This window comes from Malania oleifera, chromosome 1 (genome assembly GCF_029873635.1).
Source record: "Malania oleifera isolate guangnan ecotype guangnan chromosome 1, ASM2987363v1, whole genome shotgun sequence".
Lineage (NCBI taxonomy): Eukaryota > Viridiplantae > Streptophyta > Magnoliopsida > Santalales > Ximeniaceae > Malania > Malania oleifera.
The window spans coordinates 821,066-842,431 of NC_080417.1; the positions used below are offsets into that span (position 1 = coordinate 821,066).

General features: G+C 37.4%; 1 protein-coding gene across 2 annotated transcripts in view; it reads left to right on the plus strand.

The window, feature by feature from the left end:
• Window positions 1-614: 614 nt before the first annotated feature.
• LOC131150357 (uncharacterized) overlaps window positions 615-21,366 on the plus strand; it is a 30,523-nt gene continuing 9,771 nt past the window's right edge. Inside the window, exons 1-5 of one of the 2 annotated variants that reach the window (XM_058101049.1) lie at window positions 638-767; window positions 854-958; window positions 2,028-2,088; window positions 2,222-2,357; window positions 2,519-2,846. In XM_058101049.1, coding sequence (XP_057957032.1) covers window positions 865-958; window positions 2,028-2,088; window positions 2,222-2,357; window positions 2,519-2,846 — 619 coding nt within the window. In that variant the 5' untranslated portion in view covers window positions 638-767; window positions 854-864. Of the gene's footprint in view, window positions 959-2,027; window positions 2,089-2,221; window positions 2,358-2,518; window positions 2,847-21,366 lie in introns of both variants that reach the window. The other variant, XM_058101040.1, reaches the window with a different exon arrangement.

Here is a 21,366-nt window from a genome sequence, read left to right on the forward strand (position 1 = left end):
AATTAAATTCTTATCACACATGCCAAGAAAAAGAAAAATAATTCATTTCCCTATACATTTATATTATATATTAATATTAATTAATAAATTTTCATTGGGTACATGTACAAATTTAGAATAAAATTGGTGTGATCCTAAACAAACATTAATAAAACATATCTTTTTATCAATATAGTTAAGTATACATATAATTTAGTTAATTTATTTTTGTATTTAGATGCCAATTTTACTTTTTGTATTGGAAGAATTTTGTGTATTGATTTATTTATTTTATATTCATATCTTTTTAATAATTATGCAATATGCTAATTTTTCTATTTCATTTTTTTGTATGTTACATGACGTTCATGTGTGTGATGATGAACATGCATTTTTTCACTAGTTAAATGTGAAAATATAAATTTTTTGATCTATATATATATATATATATATATATATATATATATATAGTAATAATTTTTTTAAGTTTTAAATATATTTCATAATTATTAAAAATAATAAAAAATTAAATAATATAAAAATGTTTTGAGATAGTTGTGGATTGTTATAAGGTTTTTTAAAATAATTATAAAAATAAATTTAACATAACTATAAAGATATTTTAAGTGAATTGTGAGTAATGAAAAGAATATTTGGAGAAATATAGATAGTAAGCCTTACTGCTCAACTTTCTGGCGCATTGAGTCGAGGCAGTTGCAGAAAGCAGGTGAACGCAGGGCAAAGGAAGCGCGCGCTCTCTCTCGGGGAAAGCAGGCGACGGAGCGGAGGTTGTTGTTCCGACGAAGCAGCTGTATCATATCTCTCCACATCAAATTCGAATACCAATCTGACTAGAGTAGTACATCAATTCTAGGTTTCTGAAAAATGAGCGAGCCAGCGGGAGGCACTTCGCTTGAGAGCAGGCCTGGAATCTTCCTGATTGGATCTCCCAATGTCGGCAAACGCACCCTCCTCTCCCGTATAACTCTCTCTCTCTCTCTCTCTCTCTCTCTCTCTCTCTCTCTCTCTCTCTCAGTTATGATCCAATTCATCCATCTGTTGAATTGATAATTTTGAATTCGGTCAGTCTTTTATCTTTCTCAATTCCTTTTTCTTCTCCCGGTGTTGTTATAAATTTACTTCGTTGAAATTTATTCTGGACAATTTTGTTTGCGAGATTTATTCACGTCTATGTTCGGGGTTTTGGATTTATAATCTAGTCCCACACCAGTCGCTAAGTTTCATCACTGAGACACTCTTTGTGGAACTACATTTGGTGCAGAAGAATGAAATGAAATTGGGTTTCTAACTCGAATTGGTTTGTGCGTATTTTCTATTTAGATCTTTCATTTGACTCCATTCCTATCTTATTTCATTCCACAAGCCAACTGCGATGAAAGGATTTTCAATACCTTTGTTTAGAAGTTTTATTTTTATGAGGGGAAGGGAATTGGAGGGTTCTTCATTTCATATTCCCTTTAGAACTCTCAAACTATAAAACTCCCAAATTGGAGGGTTTCACACAGGATGTGAGAGTAAATGTTATTAGCATCCAAACAAGAAGTGGTAACCTCAACATTCCTGCCCTTCACTTTCCTTTCCGTCCCATTTCCATTCCTCTAAAAACCCCTTCATCCCCGCCCCTTTGAAATTCCAAACACAGTATAAATAAAGACTGAAGCTTATTAAAATAAACTTCCTCTTTAGTTAATTCTTCTATGTATATTGTTGTTATTACATTTCTTGCAATAAACATTCTATTGATCTGATTGCTTTGTTTCGATCTTACTGTCATCTAGTGTCATTGCATATAATGGTAAAAGTAGTTTGATAGGGTAAGAGTCAAGAGAACAAAATTGTAAATTGATGCTCCGAGCTTATCTGCTTATTCTTCTCTATTTCAAATTCGGGTAGAATCCAAATTTAATGGATGTTCTTTAGTCACCTTAATTTTGTATGATAAGGACATTGCTTATGCTTTAAAGCCTCAGGTTCAGGGTTCAATGTTCACAGTACATCTGATGAATAAACTCCTATGTTGATTGCAGGACTACTCTCCTTTGATTTTGTAGATGCTTCTGATTCATCAACTGAAGTGCTTGTCCATGGGTATGTTGTTTAAGGGTTGTACTGCATTTGCAACCAACTATTTTGTACTTTTCTTTTGGTCTGCTGTATATTGTTATCTATGAAAAGTATTTTGAACTTTCAAAGTATGTGCAATTATGGATTGTATCAACAGGTGGACTATCAACACAAAGTACTACACAGCTGATGTTTCTGTTTGGATGGCACATCTTCATGATGAATTTTCTATCACTTCTCTGCCAATATTCAATCGCTTGGCTGCCTTGGTGATGGTTTTCGATATGAGTGATGTTAGCCTCTCCCTATTGCTTTTATTTTTTGATTACCTCAGTTAACATCTGCCAAAGCTTTCAAGAACTGCAGCTTCATCATCTCAGCTGTCTGATGTGTTGATGTAATGTCTTCTTCTTTTTCTTATCCTTTATTATTAATTGAATGCCATTATCGGCAGCCACCATCTCTTGTAGCACTTCAGGACTGGGTTTCTCGCACTGATATTCAGAAGTTTGACATATTATTATGCATTGGGAACAAGGTGGATCTTGTTCCAGGCCATTCAGCTCATGTTGAATACAGAAGACGGCTACAGAGGCTTGCAGACTCCTCAGAGGATTCTCATTCAGAGTTTACAGCATATGGACTCTCTGAAACTGAAGGAAGTAGTCTATTGGGAGATGAGGAACCATCATGGGAGATTAGGAGGTCATGTTTTGAATGGTGCACAGAGCACAACATTGAGTACATTGAAGCCTGTGCATCGAATGCTGATTTTGACAATTGTAAGCCCATTCTTTTGATTTGAGTAGATTGTTTTCTGCCATGCTTTTATTATCTGTTTGCATGTACTGTGACTAGACATTAATTATAGATACCCTGTTTAATAACCAAGGTTGTTAATGCCAAATTCCTGTGTAGGATTGCTGTGGGGTTTGCAGGATTGTATCGTAGATGGTAAGAATACATCAACTGTATAAAATGAATATTGAAGATGCATATATATGCTATATTTTATTAAATTTTAAGTATATGAACCTAGAAACTCGGGTATTAAGCATTAGAACTAATAAAACCACAACTAAAGTAGCTCAAACTGTAGAACCCCTACTGAGAAAGAGATCAATGTTCAAATTGCTGCCTTCCTAACTTGGACTATCTTATGATGAAAAAGTGGTCCTTGTTGTTCCCAAACTCTTCTTTCTTTGGTACTGATGCTTGTCGATGATTGTCCATCCATAATCATTTAAGATTGCTAATGAACTTAACTGATGAACCCTTCCTCTTTAAACCCAGATCTTACCTTTTCGACCTCTTTTTCTTTGCGTGTAATAACCTGAACCCTTTCACCCTTAACCCAGTAGTCTGTCCCAATCGTTAGCCTGAGATCACCCTCCTTCCTTCTCTATTTTTTGCCTATTGTCCTTAACTTGTTTAGAGAGTTTCTGGATGGGGTTTCATCACTCATTTTGGGCTGAGAGGAAAATTCTCAACTTCGATAGGATGTATAATGGCTCTGTATGCATCTCTGAATTCTCTGGAAAGCGCCTTTCCTTCTTGGTGATGAAAGTGGAAGAACTGCAGTAGGTTTTGCATCAAAATCTTTCGTCTTAGTCTGGAACATGCGGATTGGATGGAGATTCTGGGGGTTTATTATTGAGTTTTTGTGGAGGCTTCATCCATTTGAAGTTGCTTGCTAACAAATGGGTTTGTTTCTTGTGCCTGGAAAATTCCTAGATGAGAGTCAGAGCCAATCCATATGCTTTCCAGAGAGTGTATAGGCCTCTGGGTAGTGGAAACTTCTGCAGGTGTCGAGGGAAATCTCTAGCCTCAAGGAATTAAATCAACAGAGGGCTGAAGAATATACAAGATTGGGTTTTGAGATGGAACTTGTGGTTGTATGTAGATGTCTTTTGAGCTGCTCAAGCGAAAGATCCTTCACTTGCTGGCAAAGCTAGAATCTGTAACTGCACATATCTGCTTTGGAATCAATAAGGAAAATTTCCGGATGCCTCACAATTTGACAGAAAGGAGAGGACATTGCCTACTGTTTCTGTAAAGTCTAAATCAAATTTGAATTTTAAACCACCAGGGGCTTATCAGTATGGGTCCTACTGTTCTGGGCCTAAGTTTAATAAGCCTTAGGAAAGGCATTTTAAGAACCATAATTGGGCTCTTAGAAATGTAAAATATGGTGATGTAGGACGGGTAAGGGTGGCCTAGTCCTACGGTTTCAACCCTCACACAAACACATACACTCAAGACACTTTGATTTAAGAACTCTATTAACTAAACATAAACACAATAAATCAAGCTTCATTTCACATGTTGTTGAATTTTTAAACGGTGTATGATGCTGTTCAGAAATAAGTCTCAAGAGTTCTTTCACAAAGGAATCAAGTTATGTGCAACAAATATGTTATTCAAAATTTCAAGAATTTAAGTTTTATTGTTAGCAAGCAATATTCCCACAATTGATTTTAAACTAGCAAGTATCAATATTGCAATCTATGGATTCAAAGGGCTTATCAAATATGGAATTTCAGATTTGCAGCAAAGGCTTCAATATAAGCAAGGGTTTACAATATATAGCAAGGATTCAAACAAAAGTACTAAAATTACCAAGAGAATTGTTTGGATGACTTGACGTTGTTCAACACAAGTCTTAGACCATGCCAAAAAATTCCTTGGAACAAGCTTTAAAACACCGAGACAAACGCAGCAATGTAATGGAGGGGAAGTGGAACTGCTGTAAGTATGTAATGATCCAAATGAATGCTGAATTTACCAATCAAAATGATGGTTGACTTGATGATATTCTACACAAGATAGAACTCTCCTGAAGTCCTTCGTGCATATGTATGCTGGAATGGAATGTTGGATTGTTGGCCTTGGGTGTAACTTGGTGGTGGCTGTGTGGGTGATGGAGGGAAGTCCTAAAGGTGGGATAGGGATGGAGTCACTGGATAGAATAGTGGTCTCTCACCACCTGATCTCCGGGGAGAACGACGTAGCCTCACACTACATAATCACAAGGATTGGACAAAGCTTAACAAGCTTCGACAAAGGAATTTCCTTTCAATATCAATACTTTTCTCTCTACATAGTTCTTACAATGAAGGGGTATATATAGCTAGCATGGGGGGACAAAGCATTAATAAGCTTAGGTAGCATGGGGGACAAAGACATTAAACAACTAACAATTCCCACTCAAGCTTGGGAGACACAAATAATAAAGACACCAACTTACTAGACACATTAATTACCCGTACAAGTTACTAACAAATTAAATGCTCCAACTTTCAAGACACAATAAATACTAAGCACAACTTACTAACACTCCAACTCACTAGACATACTCACACAGTTTCCTAACATACGCATTTAAGCAAGTTGTCTTGCATGTTTATAAATTAAATACAAACAAAAGTCAAAGGAAGGCCCAATTTGTGTGGGCCCAATGGAGCCGTGTGGGGCCCACATGGGTCTTGAACTCGGACTTGCTTCGGCATCTCTACTCGGGTCTTTCTCACACTGAAAAGTTTTCAAAACAAGTCTTCAAATAATCTATTCAAAATCTATAAACAATTAAGAACTGATGTCGACATCAGGAGGTCGTCCATGTGTCATCATGTTGGCAAAGGAAATGTGGATATCGGGAGGCCGTCCACGTGTCACAACATCTGAAAATGACATAGGTAGGGCATGCTGATCCCCATCATATGGACTTGAAAACTTACAGCAATGCAAGTGGTTATTAAAAAGACTTATCCAGCTGGGCTTGATTTGAAGGAAAAAGATCCAATAAGCTGTCTCAAATAGGACAAAGTCATATGGACTAGTCTGCTGCCCCTGATACTTCAATCATGAGTAAGAATTTATGTGAAGGTGCAGTTTCAGGGGATCTGCATCTGCAAAGGTGTCATCATGGAGGCACAAGGCTGTGTCCCTCAAACCAAATCTCTCACATCTTCCAGTTTGAAGATGCTACAGGGAGAGGGAAATAAGGGAGCCCCCCATGAGTTTAGTGAAGTTAGAGATTGTAGAGAGGGAGTAACAGTGAGGGGCAGCATTCTATCTTCTGTTCCTGAGGGTTTTTTAAAACAAGAAACCATGGAGATGGAGAAAAGTGATGGGAGGGATGCTGGTTTTTTCAGTGATAATGTGAATGTCGTGATTTCTCAGCAGGTTCTGGGATATGTAAGTCCACAGAGTGGCGTTCGGCTAAAGATTAGTTGGTTCTCGATATCCCTTTAGAAAATTTTGATCCTTTTCAGTCAACTCTAGCCGAACGCCACTCTGCGGACTTACATATCCTAGAACCTGCTGAGAAATCATTCTCGATATCCCTTCAGAAAATTCTGATCCTTTTCAGTCAACTCTATCCTTCTCAAGTGATGTCTATGCTCCTAAAAATCTGTGCATGATTTCTCAGGCGCCCAAACGAGATTATTAATTTTGAAAAAGTATTCTGCCTACTTTTATTGTTGTCTCAAATGGAAAGGTTTTTTTCTCTATGCTAAGGAGAGTTACTTTCTGAAGGGGGGATAATGACCTTAGATTTACTTGGGACAATTGGAACCTACAAGAGTTGTTGGGTAGATTGGGGTGTAGGTTAACCCTCTTGGTCAATCTTTGAAGATTGCTTTCTCCCCTAGTACTTTGAGTGGACAAAAAAAATTGTGGAGAAGGACTGAAAAAATTGGCCTCCATGATCAATTATGGAGGTTGAAAGGGTAAGAGAGCTTGCTGTAGCAAGGTGTTCGGATGAAGTTGAGTTGGAATTTTAGGGGCTCGGGGAGTTTGATTTGATTCCGTTAGATTTAAGGAGATTACCAACAAAGTTCTGCCTGATATTGTCTTAGATCCCTATTCATTCAGTTAGAGTCTCTTGCAAGAAACCAAGTTAGTGTGAGTGGATTGGTTCCTTGTTAGGAGTCATGGATTCTAGGCTCAAGGATCGGGTGCGGTTAGACTTATTGTTCCTTGGGGGATATTTTGGTTATTCAGAACACTAAGTATGGTAAGCTGGATGCTTTGTTAGGCCTGTTCTTTGTGTCTGCTTTTTAGTTGTTAAGGGTAAGGGGCAGTGGTGGGACTGGAGGTTCACCTCCATTTATGGCCCCAATTTTCTTCGCTTGAGGGATTTTTTGTGGAATGAGCTTGCTGCAGTTTATGGCTTGTGCTATCCAAATTTGTCTAGGAGGTGACTTTAATGTTATTAGAGCTACTAATGAAAAATTGCGAGGTTCGAGTATCACTCCTAGCATGAGGGGCTTTGATTATCATTAGGAACTGTGATTTAAGGGATATTCCTCTCTAATGCCTTGTTCACTTGCTTGTTGCAAGTACCAAGTTAGTAGCTACTAGGATCGGCAGATTCTTATTCACTACTGTTTGGGAGGGTGCCTTTCCCAATCTAACTCAAAAAGTGTTTCTTGGATTGATTTTTGATCATTGCCCCCTAGTGCTTGGAAATAAACCTATTAACTGAGCTCCATTTCGTTTTTGAAAGTATGTGGTTGACACATCACAACTTTTGGAGACTGGCTAGGGAGCAGTGGGGTAAGTGCCTTGTGGAAGGTTGGGGTTTTGTTTTAGGAGGATACAAAAGAAAAAAATTGGAATGGGGAGGTTTTTGATGATGTGCATTCTAGTGAGAAAGATATTTTACAAGAATGGGGTGTTGTAGATAGGTAGTTGAGGAGGGACTCTCTTGGAAAATTTAGCTGGTAGAAGGGTTAAGTAGTTTAGTGAGTTTGAACAGTTTCTTTTGAGAGAACTTAGAAGAGGTCAGTTGGCAAGAGAAATCTAGAATGGATTAGGTTAAGAAGGGTGATTGTATATCGGACTCTTTCATTGGGTGGCGAGTGGTAGGATGAGGAATGATTTCATATAAGTATTGGAAGGTGATTGGCGGGGGGGGGGGGGTGTTGTTTACTAGGGACTTTGAGTGTAGTCATGATCGATGATTTTTGTAGGACTCTGTTTTCTAGAGGATGAAGATAGGGCTGTGATGTAGGGTTGATTGGTTGAAGCAATGTCCTATTTCCATTGGGAAATTGGAGTCGCCATAGAGGCCTTTTGAGGAAGCAAAGATTAGAGGTGTTGTGTTTGAAATGGATAAAGAGAGGGTCCTAGGCTTGATACAATGCCATTTTTTCAACATGGGTGGGATTTTTTGAAAGAAGATCATCTTAGAGGCTTCTGTGAGTTTTTCTATAATGGGATTGTGTGTAGGAGTTTTTACTCCACTTTTATTACCTTGCTGCCCAATAAAGATTGTGGTACTAGAGTTGCGGACTTCTGGCCAATATGTCTGCCGCCTGGTGATAAGTGTGTATACAAGATCCTTACCGAAGTTCTATCTAAGAGCTGTCTAGTGTATTGTTGGATACCATTTCTCATAGTTAGAGTTTGTTCTTTGGCAACACGCACATTTTAGCTCTGGTAGCTGGTGAGGAGGTTGGAGATGTTCAGAGAAAAAGAGGGGCTTGGTTTTGGATTAGGATTTTGAAAAAGCTTATGATCAAGTGAGTTGGGTCTTCTTGGATGGAATGATGGACACAAAAGATATTTTGGAGTGAGATAAGAGGAAATGGATTACAGGCTGCGTTTCTCCTGTGGTCTTTTTTATCTTGGTCAACACTTAGGCTAAACATTGGTTTAGAGCTTCTAGGGGCTTTAGGCAAGGATATTCTTTTTTCTCCTTTATTTTCACTATGTTGTTGATGCTTTGAGTAGGATGATTGATAGAGGGGTTGATAGGGGTTTGGTGGAAGAGTTTTTGGTGGGCCATGAGAAACTTCCCATATCGCATGATTCACATGTGCAATTTATCTCTCAAAAGATATGGGTAGTTTCTCCAATGTAGTAACTTTTTTGCAAGTGTTTGAATAAGCGTTTGAGCTTAGGATTGACTTCTCTAAGAGTTGCATTGTGGGTATTGGGATTAACTCAAGCCCTTTTGCCAGTTTAGTAAGTTATGGTGTTCTTAGTTGGCCTATTTCTTATCTAATGTCCCTTTTGGCGGTAATTTGATTGATGATTCTTTCAGGGACATAGTTTTTGAGAGAGTTGCTAGGAGGTTGGATGGGTGGAAAGGAGCGTTTTTCACTGTTGGGGCTTGTATCACTCTTGTTCATTTGTGTCATTCTTCTATCCTCCCCATATTGCTTGTTCATCCTTAAAATTTCTGTGAAAGTGGCTTGGTGTGAGAGTGGCTCAGAGATTAGAGAACCTGATGAAGGATTTCTTGTGAAGGTGAGGAGGATAGAGGCCATTTGTAAGTTGGGTGACTGTGAGTAGGTCCAAAAGGGGAATGTGCCTTGTGCCTAGATAATTTGGTGTCCAAAAACATTTCCTTGGTGGGAAATCTTTGTGGCGATTCCTTTTGGAATCTAACTCTCTTTGGCACTGGGTAATCCATAGTACATTTGGTCTTCTACAAAATGAGTGGGATGCTAAAGTAAGGGTTATTATTACTTATTCAAGTCCTTGGAAATTTGTGTTTTGGATTTATCACTTTCTCTAACATCTGATATAAGGTTAGAAATATAGTTTCTTCCATGGTATTCGGTAGTTCCCTCATTAATTAGATAAAAAAATTTGGTAGTGCAGGGAGAATCTGTTTTAGGGAGGAACATTGGATTGGGGACACTCCTCTGGTGCTTACATATTTTTCTTTCACTTATCATCTTTCCTTTATACCCCTATCTTTGCTTGTGGGAGGAGGTATTCTTGGGATTTTCATTTTGTGAGGAACTTTAAATGAGAGAGAGATTGACGAGCTTGCCTGTCGGAGGACTGCCTACATCTTTCAGGCTGCCCATTTGCCACACCTTGTATATTTAGGAAATTGTGCTTGTATTGGGCTTTCCTTTGTATTGTATAATTTCATGTTTTGTTGGGTTTTTATGTAAAAATGTGTTACTGGTAGTAGTGGGTGTAAATGCTGGGCATGTAAGTTGTACAATTATTGTTTTGAATCAGAATCCAATGCAGCTTTCTCTCTCTCTCTCTCTCAGCTTCTTCTTTTTCTTCTTCCTCTTCCTCCCCTTTCTCTTTTTGTCGAATTTCTCTGTTTTGCTCCTCTCTCTTTTGCTCTGTCCATATTCTGTTCTGTCTTTATCATCTAGCATGCTCTTATCTCTTTTGTTCTAATCTATTCTACTTCTTTGTCTCTTGTTCTCATCTTCTTCTAATTCTCTCCTATAATTCTCTCAATTCTCTTCCTATTTCTGAATTTTGTTGCTTGTCGTACAACAAATTGTATCAGAGCAAACCATGATCACCATGTAACCACTATTCATCTGCCTACAATTTTTTTAAAAATTGCTGTTGTGCCCCAGTCTTGACACCATTTTTTTGGGCATCATTCAAACTACACCTTCCTCACCTTTAACAATAGAGACCACCCAAACCACCTCCCCTGCAATTTCTTCTTCACTTGACAAGAGGTGTGACCACATGTTCACCTTTGTTATATTTGGTTCCAGCAAAAATAGGGTGTCTACAAATAGACGAGATGGCACACACAAACACACACACACACACACACACACACACATATACATATATGTAGGAGGGATAGAGAAACAAGTGAGAAAAAAAAAATGTACTCTGGGATAACCAATGTGATCCTTCCATTAGGTTCTTTTATCCAATGAAAACCCTTCAAACAATGGATTCTACATGACTATTTGGAGTGCTTTTATTACATGGAAGGACCACGGTCCTCACCACAAGATTACCCAGCTGCCGGCCCCATCAAAATCCAACCTTGACGGAGTTGTTTTGACACACCGCTACCATCATTAAAACCACCAACCCTTGATTTGCCACCAGTCAGCACACTATTGCCAGAGGACCCTCACCAGTGGTGTGCACACCCCACGCGCTGGCGGCAGAAACCTCCAGAATGTTACCTGCTTCCAAAATTGTGAGAAATTGCTTCCAGCCACAATAAATTGGATTTTTATTTGGGATTTTGAAGCATAGTTGAGGAAAATTCAAGTGTTATTCCATGAAATTTGTTCCTGGAGGAAAATCTCAAAGCCAACATTGGATTCAGACTTACTTACTGCTGTTTCAAGGCTGTTTCTTGAGGATTAGAGTAATTGGGAGTTGAGAAGTTGCATGATTATGCTGAGAATTTGATCGTCATTGCTTTTTGTGTTCAAAATCCTGGGCGAGTTTACCCAAAAATTTGAGTGCCTTGTGGAACAGTTTGACCAAGTTATGAAGTTTTTAGGTAAACACCTTGATGTAGATGAAATGGAACAAATTAGTTAGGTACCCTAAGGAATCCCCATGTTTTCTAGGGTAAGCCTAGGGTATTCTTTCTTTTTTATTTGATAGCAAAAGAAATTTCATTATTAGGGAAATAATTTACAAGGAGGGAGAATAAAACATCTCCCAAAAAGGTCTGGAACATACCAGAAAAAAAACTAAAACAACAAAAATCAGAAAAATCACTCCAAGCAGTTCTTCCAACCACTATTTAAATCTTGAATGCTAGCTTCCCAAAAAATTTAAAATACGAGACACCATATAAGAGTCAAAAACTGAATTTTTTCCCACACCAAATATGAATTCATCTTCTTCCTAGGAAAATCCATGAGTTACATTCCAATCATAGACCCCATAAAACTGCATACTTGCTACACTCCCGTAGAGCTGGCCTATTTTCCTTCTTCCAAAGCCTGCAAAAGAAGTGATTAACAAATCTTCCACTGAATAGGATGCCCAACTCTCTTCCATAAAACAAACAATTTATTCCAAATCCTCTATGCAAAATATCTATGCAAAAAGAGATGAGAGGCTGTTTTAGAATTCCTATATCAGAGTGCACAAACATCTAGAGAAAGAGAGCCTTCAAAGGTCTTCTCTTAATCTGCAGCATTTTTTTCGTATTAATTTTGTTAAGCACAACCAACCGAGTGAACACTTTAATTTTGGTGGGAACTTTAACCTTCCAAATAACAAGGTAAATAGGAAAGGGAGAGTTTGAAACTTTAAAAAGGTCAAAAATTCAGAGACTGATTTACAAGAAATCGCCCCTGACTAACCAGGCACCAAGAACGAATTCTTCCTACTCCATTAGTTCTTGTATCACTTAACATAACGAGTCATGCTCCAAAATAGACCAATAGGTTAGTGTAGCTGCTCCAGCCTCAGGTCACTCTAGAGTCTAGATCTGTGTAAGGAATTTTGAGGAGTTTGACAATGTCGGGTACCAGCCTAACCCATGGCACGTTCCATATTCCCCAGGCATGATCTGGAGGACTGGAGATCCGGAGGACTATGGAGATGCTTCAAAAAGAGTCAAGGTAGATGTGTGTGCCTATAATGGAAATTAGACTTGAGCTCCTTTTTAGATTGGGTAAAGGAGATGGAGGATTTCTTTAATTGGTACCATATACTGGGGAGGACAGAATTTGGTTTGCCTAAGACGAGACTTGCAGGACTAGCAAAGAAATATTTGCAAACTGTGCAACAAAACTTGGAATGGCTGGATGAGCCTCCTATTGCAGAGTGGGGAGTGATGCAACAATGATTGAAAAGAAGTACCTTCCTCCTTTCTATAAGAATTAGTTGTGTAGTGACCTTTTGAACCATGGACAAACCACTACTATAGCAAGCTGTATTGATGATTGATTTGAGGAGTTGATGCTTTGAAGTGGTATTGTTGAGGTAATGCATAACACTATGACTAAGTTCTTGAATTGTCTTGAGGAAAATGCTAGGAGAGATGTCGAATTGTTTTTTTTCTTTGTTTTTATAGGCAGCTTGTTAGAAACTCTTGCCATTGAAAAGTACCTCAAGATCTCTCGTAGATCTTGATCTCAGGTGAGTTGTCTCTCATCATTTCAAATCCTTTCACTAGTCTAGGTCCATCATCCCTCAGTCTACCACTAGAGAGTTTTGTAAAGCAAATAGAGTCCCACCATGGTGTTCACTCTAGTGGGTCTAGTATTCCTTAAGCTATTAGCTCATTCGTCTAGTTTCTTTGTTGCCATGCTAGAGGTAACATTGCTACTTGTTGCCTCCGACAAACCTTAGATTTAGTGTGAAACTAATGACCTACTTGCTTGTCATGTTGTAGATGCCATTGAGTGCACGGGAGATGAGGGTGAGCTTGTTGATGATTTTGAAGAGGATGACCGCCATGTTAGTGTGGTTAGGTGTGTTTTATCCACTATCATGTGTAGTGAGAAGTGGAAAAGGACCGCTATTTTCCACTCTCTTGTTTGTTGTAGAGATAGGATATGTAGCTAGTTATTGATGGAGTTAATAGAATGATCGTGATCTCCAAAGCTACTATAGGAAGATTGGACCTTGAGGGAGAGCCACACCCTCATACTTTTTAGGTGAATTGGGCAAATGGGCCAAGGACCAAATTTAGTTGCTACTGAGAGGTGTCTTGTACCCAACCAAATTTGAGATTATGAGGATAAGGTCTATTTTGATGTACTCTCGATGGATGTGGCCCGTGTCTTGTTAGGGCGAACATGGTTATTTGATCATGATGCAACCAATCATCATAGGTGTGACAGGGTCTAAATTTTCTCACCTATCCTTGACATTGTGATGGCACCAAGCCCCTCTTGGTTAAGCCAATGACACAAAATCAAAGTTGTTGGTTTAATTTGCAAGAGTAAAAAGGGTATGACATACACACAAGGCAACAAATTTATAGGAACAACACCTCCGAACTTAATTCTTTGTTCAGGACAAGGCATACACGCTCAAGACATGTGTAGGAACACCATCGAAGAATGCCCCAATTTCTATGCCACACCACATATCAATTTATACACTTGACACCCCCAACTGTCTAGGGTTAGCAATTGAGAACCTTAACTGCATAGGATGTGTTGGACACAACCAGCGGTTGCCAACAAGGCATAACAAACTATGTCTACAATTTCATGGCTAGAGTGTTGTCATATGTCAAAACTCACTAGGTAACCTTCAGTCAGGCGTGCATGTCTGTAAGGAAAACTATCAAGTAGTCACCCCATTTGGTCAACATGCCAACATTTCGGCCTTGTCATTGAAACTTACATAGCTAGGGGTCAACCCCTTGTCTTGTGCATGATTTCCCTTCAACTTTGACTTATCCCACACATGAGCGTGTATCTTATGACCATCCAAAACCAACAATATTGCAAAGTTGCCAAAGACTGTCACCCCAATCCATGTCCATTTCTGACCATGTTGAGTATGTTCTCAAAGACATCCTTGTAGTATATATTATATTTAAATTGATTAAAATTATTAAAAAAATCATTTAAAGCATTAGCATATAGGAAAACATATGAATCTATATTTTTTTAAAGAAGTTTGCTAATGCAAAGAATGAATTCACCGATGCTGTGTTAATTACCTATTACGTAACGGCTGCAACAGCTGTGACCAATAGCATTACACAGACTGTAATGGTTATTTAAAACCATGGCTGGGACGCAGTGTAAATTCCTTTATTTTTTTAGTATTTATTAGTTGTTTTTTTTCTCTGGATTGTTTGAGGCATTTTTTTGGGAGATGTCTCATTCTCACTCATGTAAATTCTTTTCCTATTATTGAAATCTTCTTTTACTATCCAAAAAAAAGAAGCACGATTTGGACTTGGTGCTACCTACTGTTGAGTTCGCCAATAACAATTTTGTGATATTTGGTTACAAACCCCGTGCATTTATTGATCTTGATCCTTTGCTGCTAGATGCCTGTTTTTTAGAGCCTGCTAATTCTTTCATTCATCACATTCATGAGTTGCATGCTGAGGTTAGGCGAAAACTTGCCATGAGTAATATGGATTGCAAACTTGTTTTAGCTGTGCATCGTAGAGCTAGATAATTTTTGTAGGCAATAGTTTCATGGTTTACATTAGGCTTGAATGCTACCCTGGAAATTCATTTGAGAAGCTCCATGCCATTAGCCCTTTCCCCATCCTTAAGAAAGGACATTATGCATATTTACTTGATTTGCCTACTTATATGACCATTAGTTCAGTTTTTTAATGTGGAGGATTTGACACCTTACGGGGCACCTTTGAGCTGCTTGGTTTGCCATCTGGTGCTCATACAGGGTCAGCAGCTCCTTATTCACCTTCTATTTCTCAGCCACATGAGCCAGTGGAGTCTATTTTGGATTATGAGTTTGTGATGTCTGCTCAGGCTGGTTTTCATCAATATTTGGTTTAATGGAGAGGCCATTCTAGTCAAGATGCTACATGGCTTACTGAGAATGCTGTCCATGAGAGTGCTCCTGAGTTGCTGGAGTCATATTTACAATTCCACTCTTTGAAATAGAGTTCCTTTCTGCTGAGGGAGTATGATGGATGACCCCCTACATCTTTCAAGTTGTCCATTTGTCACACCTATTTTAGGCATAGGTTTAGGTAATTGAGCCTGTATTAGGCTTTCGTTTATATTGTTGAATTGACTTTCCTTAGTATTGTGTGATTTCATGTTTTGTTGGGGGGTTTATCCAAATATTTGCTAGTAGTATATTGGACAGTTAGAATCCAATTGCAGCTTCCCTCTCTCTCTCACACACAGGTTCTTCCTCTTCCTTTTTCTTCTTCTTCCTTCTCTTTCCATGTTCTGTCTAATTTCTCTATTGCGCTTCCCTTTCTTCTATTCCCCCTCCTAGTTAGTTCTGTTCCTACTGTCCAACACCCTTTTATCTCTTCCATTCTGAACTATTCTTCTTCTTCTTCTCTTTTTCTAATTCTCTCCCATAATTATCTCTCTATTTTTGAATTCTGTTGCTTGTCCTACATCATTGCCCCTTCGATTACTATGCTTCATTCTTTGTGGCTGGAGTCATCCTAATGCTACTCATTTTGCCGGGTAGTGGCAAAAGAGTTCAGGCTTTACAGCCTTTTGTAAGTTTTCTTGCAAGTCCTCTCATTTGATTCATGATCCTAATGCCTACTCATTTTGCCTTTCACTCATTCATTTTGAAAGCTAAAGTTCCTTTTGCCCTTCTTGCAAGTCTTTATTGCTTGATGTGTGTGTTCTCTATTTTATTTTATTTTATATTATTTTTTAATAGCAAAAGGAAATATGAATTTATTTAAGAGATAAGAATATACAAGGAGGAAAACAAGAATCCTCCTCAACAAAAGAAAGAAAAGAGGAAAAATAAATAAGACAACAAAAACATAAATCAAAATACCACCATCAAACTACCAAAGCCAACCAATCCTTTTTCTTTTTTTAGCAAAAGAAGAGATTTCATTAGAAAGAGAAGAATTTACGAAAATAAAATTCTGGAAAAACATAGAAAAGAAAGAAACTAAAAACACAAAAAAAGTACTTTGAAATATCAAAGCAAAAAAATTCTCCAATCTTGCTGAATTTCTGAAAAGCTTGCTCTCTTAAAGCAACCAAGAGCCAAGCCAAAAGTGAATATTCTCTCAAACCAGCCGTCTGCTCAATTTTATCCCTAAAAATATTCGTGCATTTACCCAAGCTTCTCCCAACACACCAAATAAATTATTCCAGTTGCTCAAGGCAAAATCAAAATGTAAGAACAAATGAGGAGCCGACTCGAAATTCAAATACAAAGCACACAAACATTTGGAGATAAGGCCTTCAAAGATCTCCTAATTTGCAGCATATTATTAGTATTGGTTCTATTAAGCACAATCAGCCAAATGAAAGCCTTAGGGGCCGTTTGGTATCACTGTAAAAATGAAAACTAGAAATGAAAATTATAAACTAGAAATAGAAAGTAAAAATTAGAAACCAACAACTTGTTTGGTTAATATTTATAAAACTAAAATAAATTAAAAATTTAATTAGAAAATGCCCATTTTCGTCTTTAAATCAAATAATATTCTAAAAATAATAAAATTGCAGAATAATGCACATTAAGAAAAATACTATAATAAAAAAAAAATTGATATAATTATTTTTCTTAGTTAATAAACATTTTATTGGACATGACAATTGAAAAATTGTAAAAATATTTTGTAACTGGCTTTATTATTATTTTTTGAAATTTATATTTATTTTTATTGTAAATATATTTGAATTTATATGATCATTTAATTTTTATTTTTATTTTAAAGTATATAAATTGAATGGTTTAACAAAAAAGAAATATTTTTTGAATGTTAAAATTTCTGGAAATAGGTTGTCAGAACAACTGAAAAATATAATATTTGGTTTTTTGTTTTTTCGCAAACAACTGAAAATTGACAACATAAACAAATGCATTATTATAATCTATTTCTTCACTGTGCAGAAAAAAAAAAGAAAAAAGAAAAGAAAGCAGCAATGATGCCAAATAAGCCCTTAATCTTTAGGGGAGCTTTAGCCTTCCAACTACATGGAAAGAAAGGAAAAACAAGAGTTGGAACAAGTCAAAAGCTCAAAAGAAGATTTGCAAGAATAAACCCCTGAAAGATCCAAAGCCCAAGACCAAGTATCCCTATCTGAAGAAAGATGACTACTATTAAAAAATGACAAGGAGGAAAGTCCCATCATCTCTCTATCATTAAAAGATATTTTGAAATGAAGGTTACAAAGCCAATCAATCCCTTTGGATATTAGAATTCACTCTTTCAAACAACCAGAAAAGCACTAAAGCGAGAGGCAAAATAATGGATCATCCCCCATAATAAAGATAAGTTTAGCTTTCCCTCCTTTAATGTATGAGCATCTCATTCGAGCCATAAACCCCACAAAACTGCAACAATTGCACAAATCCACAAAGCGTGAGCACCCTTCCTTTTACCAAAACTAGAAAAAGAAGTGGCTTGCAAATGCTCTAGACAAATCCAATTTTCTTCCAAAGGATCAAAAAGCTCATTCCCTTTATTCCAAGCAAATGAGCAATGCAGGAACAAATGATGATGTTTTGGAACTATTAAGACACAGCACAAATATTAGGAGAAATTGCCTTTGAAAGTCTCCTACACTATAGCAGATTTTTGGTGTTAACTCTGTTAAGAACAATCAAGCAAATAAAAAAAGCCTTGATTTTTGAGTTTCCTTCACAAATAATTTTATAAAGTGGAAAGGAAATATTAACATAATCAAGTTTCTAAAATCAAGAATGATTGCCCACCTTAAAGGAAGGTGAGCAATTTCCCATTAACTTGAACATGGAATACAAAGCCTCTACTTGCCTATCATTTAGAGTTCCTCGGAAATAAAAATCCCAAGAGAATGAAATCCTTTAAAATTCAAAAAGAAGAAAATAACCTCATTATGACCTGAACTCAAATGATAAAGACAAGGAAAAGAATTCGACAAAGCAAAATTACCCACCCAGATGTTTTTCCAAAAAGCAAATAAGTGAACCATTACCCAAGACAAAATTATTATAAGGAACAAAAAGGGTGGAGATGTGAAAAATGCACCTCCATGGGCTTCTTGTGAACACCTATTCCTAAATTAGCATCTTGTACATTCACATGCGATCCAAATTTAACCAATATCATTTAGCCAAAGGTGTAGCATTTTTAGACACCAACTTACCAAGACCCAAACCCCCCTCCAACCTAGACCACAATCTCCTAGATAATGAAATGATCTCTTTTATCCCCAACCCGGACTAAAGGAATCCTAGCATGGTCTTCTCAATCTTTTTGGCTTTCCTGTTCAAATCCTAAAAACAAACAAATAATAAAGAGGGATACCAACAAGACAAGCCTGAATAAGAGTAATTCGACCCCCTAGAGGAAATAATGCACCTTTGCACCCATCCAAACACTTAGAAACTCTCTCCACTATTGGACCACAAACTTAGTAATTAGTATTACCTCTTAATGGAACACCTAGATAAGATGAGTGCTAATCCAAAAGATCACCATCTACTAGTGAAGCCAATTACCTAGACCTACCAGATGCCAAATTTATGGCCGCTAAACCACTCTTCCCTTATTAATTTTAAGCCTAGAAACCTTCTCAAAAATTTGAAGAGTCAAAATGTTCAAAAAAGAATCTTTATGATCACGAATAAAAAATGAAGTCTCATCAGCAAAAGCAAAAGATGGAATGTGCAAATCCCCTCCATTCCCACTTTTGGCTTCCAGCCTTTTACTAAACCCTTATCAACTGCCTTGTCCACTAATCTACCCAAAACATCAACTACTGAAAATTTGAAATAAACAAGAGGGGGATAAAGGGCCCCCTTGCCTAACGTCTCTCGATAGGTTCCCCATTCAAAATAACCAAAAAGAAAGCATTAGACAAGTAACCCCTCATCCACAACCTCCATCTCTCCCCAAACCCTTTTCCAGCCAACTCCTTATCCAAAAAATTCCAGCTAACCCTATCATAATTTGTTTTCAAAATCCAATTTAAGAATAATGCCCATCCCACTCTTCCTATGAACCTTCTCCACTACCTTATTGGCAACCAAAATAGAATTCACAATATGCCTACCCCCACAAATGCACTATGAGCCTTAGAAATAGTATTGTCAAGTACCACACTCAACCTACTAGCTAGTAGTTTAGCAATGATCTTATACGCACTAGTCTAGACTAACAAGCCTAAAATCAGCAATCTTAATAGATCTATTCCTTTTAGGCACCAAAGAGATGGAATTAATGCTCTTGCTCAAGATCCCATTACAATAAAACTCATTAAAAACCTTTAAAAAATCTACCATAACAACATCACAACAATCTTGAAGAAAAGCCATATTATACTTGTTAATGGTTATTTTATTCATTTAGCATTATTAATGCGTTAGTGTTATGTTAATAAATGAGATTTAGTATGGGTATTATGGTCGTTGCCATGTACTTGACATATTGTAAATAGAGGGAGAGACCTATTACTGTGATTAGGTCTTCCATTTTACCCAATTATTCAACATGGTATCAGAGCATGATTCTGAGACCTAAGCCATAATTGTCACAGCCACCATCGAAACCAAAGTCTAAAATGCTAAATCCATTGCATGTCAACCATCATAGGAGAATTTCCAGCAACACCATAGCCCTGAAAAAACAGCTAGCAGTTGCTGGAAGCTAGAGCAGTTGCCGAAAATTTCCTGAGCGACACTGCCAGTTCAGGAACACAAAAACCACTATAAATTTTGCAAAAGCAATACCATAGTCACCAACAGACATTGCCTATCTGCCTTCATTGATATCCCATCTCTAGTGCTTCACCTACCTGCCTTCATGTGCTAGGATAAGGCAGCTAGCGCCAAACCCACATACTGGGCCTAAAGCTAATTTTTGGAATGTTTCTGACCTGATATTTTTTATTAGTGCTCAAATCCCTCTATAAACATATTATTGAAGTTTTTCATGATGTTTTTTGTCCAAAGATCTCAACTTTTTAGTTGCCATGTGTGACACTTGAGGAATGGTTGTTGGATGCGTCCTGAAGCTGTTTGTAGATGTTTGTTGAGTTTATTAGGGCCCATAACAGTGTTATTTGCTGTGTTTTATATTCATCTGTCTTGTGCTTGTGGTTTGCATTGGTTGTTGAAGAACTGTGTGTTGGGATGGAATTGGTGAATTCAAAAACATGTTTGCTGTGTATTTCAGAATTGCTGCTCTATCAAGGTGGTATGTGTGTTGGGATGGAATCCCCAAATCCATTAAGAATGTTTCCCTCATCAATCACTTGTTCGAGTTAACAATGCACTATTACTATCTCAGAGTAGTGATGGTTCCTACAATGTTAGACATCCCAACAAGCATCTCATCACATTGAATCTTTTGCTCGAAAAAGCAATCATACCATTTGTATGTCATCTAGTATCTCTCCCACTAGACCCCAAGTTATCGACTTTGTTGTTACTAACCATATGATAGGTGTCACCAACTTTTTTTTTGCTCTCTAGTATTCCAAAAATCTACCTCAAGTTAACCTTGTTGATGGGTCCATTATTGCAGTTAAGGGGATAGGAATAGTAAATCCTACTTCCTCCATCTCTATTTCTTTTGTTTTGCACATTCCTAAATCCCACTTCAATCTTAGGTATGTTTATAAAATTATAAAGTCACTTAATTGCTTTGTAAACTTCTTTCCTAGTTTTTTTTTTTATTCAAGATTTGAAGACAAGGTATACGAATGACACATGACGTCAGGTTAGTGAGCTTTACTACTTTGAGTAGCTGTTTGCTCCTATTGCTTGTAGTGTCGCTGCCACACCACATTAAATCCATTGTCGCCTTGGTCGTCTATCATTGTATGAGTTGAAACGGCTAGTTCTTACTTTAAGTTTCATGTCTAACCTTGAATATGAGTCTTGTCAATTAGGAAAGCATCACCATGTTCCCTTTGCTTCCGAATCAGTAATTGAGTTGTTAGCCCTTTC